Source organism: Panicum virgatum, chromosome 6K, assembly GCF_016808335.1.
Source record: "Panicum virgatum strain AP13 chromosome 6K, P.virgatum_v5, whole genome shotgun sequence".
NCBI classification, from domain to species: domain Eukaryota; kingdom Viridiplantae; phylum Streptophyta; class Magnoliopsida; order Poales; family Poaceae; genus Panicum; species Panicum virgatum.
The window spans coordinates 487,672-491,585 of record NC_053141.1 but is presented as its reverse complement, the minus strand read 5'-3'; the positions used below and the strand labels follow the sequence as shown (position 1 = coordinate 491,585).

The 3,914-nt window shown below is 45.9% G+C and overlaps 1 protein-coding gene across 2 annotated transcripts; it reads left to right on the top strand.

Moving 5' to 3' along the window:
- Positions 1-990: 990 nt before the first annotated feature.
- Positions 991-3,591, top strand: LOC120711083 (NAC domain-containing protein 30-like). Of its 2 annotated transcripts, XM_039996491.1 has the most exons (4): positions 991-1,121; positions 2,153-2,342; positions 2,426-2,736; positions 2,850-3,591. In XM_039996491.1, the coding sequence occupies exons 2-4, from the start codon at positions 2,168-2,170 to the stop codon at positions 3,279-3,281; spliced, it is 918 nt and encodes a 305-aa protein (XP_039852425.1). In that variant the 5' UTR covers positions 991-1,121; positions 2,153-2,167; the 3' UTR covers positions 3,282-3,591. The 2 variants fall into 2 exon arrangements, with proteins under 2 accessions (XP_039852425.1, XP_039852426.1); XM_039996492.1 differs by lacking the exon at positions 991-1,121 and having other exon boundaries at positions 2,210-2,342; positions 2,436-2,736.
- The last annotated feature ends 323 nt before the right edge of the window (positions 3,592-3,914 follow it).

Sequence of the window (3,914 nt, the reverse complement as noted above, 5' to 3'; positions counted from 1 at the left end):
AATAATTAATATTGTGCGCGCATGTGTAATAATGTGTTGATCAGAGAGGGTACTTGTTTGTTGATACGAGTATTTTATGTAAACATGCATCAAAAAGAGTTTCTGTGTCCTTATTATTAGTTAGCATTATTAGGACAATGTAAGCATAATATGTGTTCGAGGTTTCCATCGCGACCCTCATCTCATGTAGTGAGCATACTAAATTAATTAATAGGGTATATCTAGCCAGTAGCCACAGAAAGTACATACTCTCTCCGTTCCAAAAAAAATAAGTTCATTCTAGAATTCAAAATTTGTCCCCCCAAAAAATTATTTTACCCTATTTAAAAAGTGCATGTGCATGCAAGAATCAATTAGTGCCAAATATGGATAATAAATAGGAGTAAACATGATCATTTGACCTTCTTGTTAATTTGTTCTAGAATTTCTAGGATGACTAGTTTTTTAGGGATGGAGGGAGTATGCAATTATCGACAGCTGAACTGATGGAAGATTTAATTTTTGACGTATAAAGCATCCCGGCCCGAAGATTGTCTGCTGAGGTTGTCTGTTCTCAAGCTAGCCGGCCTCAATGCAACTGGCTATATATCTAGCTAAGGACATTGCAGCAAGTCCCTATCACAAATTGTTAGTGGGGTGGTGTGGTGATCGCTTCAGGACTACTTAATTATATATAGTAAGTGTATATTTAAATATTAACCGACCAAATAAAGCGCTTCTCTTCGATCACACTGCGCCACACACACACACACATCTCTCTCTCTCTCTCTCTCTCTCTCTCTCTCTCTCTCATATCTTAGACTACTCGCTGTACGCGCTGCCGTACCTTAATTGCAGATAGATACATCATCGATCTCTCTTAGCTTTACACATCATCATCATCATCATCATCATCACACAGTGGGAAAAAGATTAAATAGCTTTTGACCCATCTATAAATAGGAGGTCACCAACAAGCTCCATCCCTATATTAACAAGCAGCTAGCTAGCTTGCCTTAGATCGAGTTCTGCATCTCATCTATATACAATATACATCAAAGGTCGTGTATGTACCAGCTGACTGCAGGCTCCTTTTTATTGCCCTTTTAACTGCTTCTGCTTCAGTTAAAAGACCTCGACTGGTGAGTGCCAAACTGCATGCCGATCAAAAGGCGTCGATCAATCGATTTGATGTATATATGTACTTACCAGTGCATTATTACAATTTTTTGTGTTACGTACGTTTGATGTATGTAATTTGGTAGTTGCATGTATTGTGTCCACAGTTGTCTGAATAATCATCTTATTAAGGAAAGGAAACCAAATTTAATTTCGGGAAATTTTATTTAGATTATGTGGCCGAGGCTTGCTGCAGCTAGCTAGTAGGTGAAAGAGAAGAAGATCAGTATGTGCGTGCTAACTAGCTAGTACTGGCATGATGTATGGCTGGTGGATGTGTGTGTGTGAGAGAGAGAGAGAGGCCTGAAGTGCACTCCAAGCTAAGGAATATATGTGCATACACTCTACCTTCCAGCAGCAGCCCAAAAAGATAGCTTCTTCTCAGCTTCTACGATCCACTGCAATTTTCACACACGTACCCTCCACAAATTAAAGTACCTATCAGGTACCTTACCCTACAATATGTTGATAGATCTTACTAGGGATACACTAGCTAGCTATCTAGCCGATACTTTCGCTCTCTCCTAGCTACTTTGGTAAGCCACAAGCTACTAGCTGCAGGCTGCAGATGAGCTGCCAGTGCTATTAGATGACTTAATTTTCAGGTCTTGCTAGCTCTCTGCTTGCTTGTCGAATGTCTGATTATTGTCTAGCTGTAACCAAAATAGCTAGGTACATGGATATGGATTGATCACGCACCAATATAATTCGATCATATGGCTGCTGCCTGCATGTTGTCGTTGTGTATCTGAGCGTGTACGGGTACGAGTATGGTGCAACTACTGATTGGTTAGGTCTACCTCATATGCTGCTGCTTATTAGCTCTTGCTCCGTTCCATCGCATCGTTCATTCTCCGGCCCTGCCCTGGTAGCATCCATATAGCAGCTGCTAGCTAGCTATTTCAAGGAGAGATCGATCGAGCATCATCCATTGCATGCGCATCTTCGTCGATCTCTTGTCCCTCCCATCTCAATCTCATCTAGCTATCTGCAGGGCAGGCAGGCGCACATGGATCATCAGCAGCAGCAGCAGACGCCATGCGTGCCCCCAGGGTTCAGGTTCCATCCCACGGAGGAGGAGCTGGTGGGGTACTACCTCGCCCGCAAGGTGGCCGCCCAGAAGATCGACCTCGACATCATCCGGGAGGTGGATCTCTACAGGATCGAGCCATGGGATCTCCAAGGTGCATATCCTTTTCCTTCCTTCCTCATGTTAATTTATTGTGTATCTATGTAGTACTAGTATACCGATCGATCATGCATGCAGAGCGGTGCAGCTACTACGGCGGCGCCGGCGGCCAGGAGGATGAGCCCACCGAGTACTACTTCTTCAGCTACAAGGACCGCAAGTACCCCAGCGGCACGCGCACCAACCGCGCCACCGCCGCCGGCTTCTGGAAGGCCACCGGCAGGGACAAGCCCGTGCTCTCCTCCGGCCGCTCATCCGCCGCCTGCCTCAGCGTCATCGGCATGAGGAAGACGCTCGTCTTCTACCGCGGCCGAGCTCCCAACGGCAGGAAGACCGACTGGATCATCCACGAGTACCGCCTCCAAAACAACGAGCACGCGCCGGCGCAGGTACACATTAATTTATCTTATCTGCAAATCAATTCAAATTAAAAATTCATTCGACGAATTAATTCGCATAATTATATTGCATTGGTCGCCTTGCCTTGCGTACTTGCGTGCAGGAGGAAGGATGGGTCGTCTGCCGCGCCTTCCAGAAGCCGATGCCCAACCAGCAGCAGAGACACGGCTGCTACGCCGGCAGCTTCCCGGCCGGCTACCCCAGCATGCCCACCTACTACTACGACGGCTCCAACGCCGCCGCCGCCGCACACGCGCGGCTACTGATGGGCGGCGCTGCAGCTCCGGCGGCGATGCATGACCACACCCTGGTGCAGGCAGCCGAGTCCAAGCTGCAGGTGCATCTCCTCGCCGACATGCCGCCGCCGCTCCACAGCCCAGCCTTCGACGCCGCCGGCCAGTCCTACGAGCAATCTGCGGCGGAGTCGTCGGCGGTCGACTGGAACCTGCTGAGCAGCCTGCTGCCGGCGGCGCAGCTTAACTTCCATCAGCCGCCGGCTTCGCCTTCATGCTCCAAGAACAACAATGACCTGTGATGTGATCCGTCACCGTTATGACTGCGTACGTTCACGACTGATCGATCGATTATGTATTGACGACCGACCAATTATTAGCTAAGTATTCCTTTCTTGTAGCTAGGGTGTATTATATTCATCATTTCACTGAGATCTTCCTGGAACTGATTCATCAGCTACCACTTACTCCTAGTTCTCATCATGCATCTGCTGATCGATTTATTTCTTCCACATATACACACACACACACACACACACATCTGTATTATTGATCACAACACAACATAACATCATTATATTTGCCTACTACAAACTACAAATGGTTTTCCCTCTTGTTTTTTTTTTACTTGTTTCTGCGTGCACAAGAATGAAATTTAAAACTCCTAGCTCTGTGCAGCTGTTCATGGTTTCATATGTATTTTTATTTTTTGCATATACCTTACAATTCATGTAAACTTTGGGTATTTGCATATATATATACACGGTAGCTAGAAATAATTGCACTTGGTATTTATGAATTATGATACATGAGGTGCGAAATTAAACATATCCATCAAGATGAGCTAGTTAGTTTTCTTCAAGCTAAAAATCTAGTTGAAGTCTTGGCTATTAATCACTATGAAATCGAGGCCGATAGCAGCTCCCACTAGCACT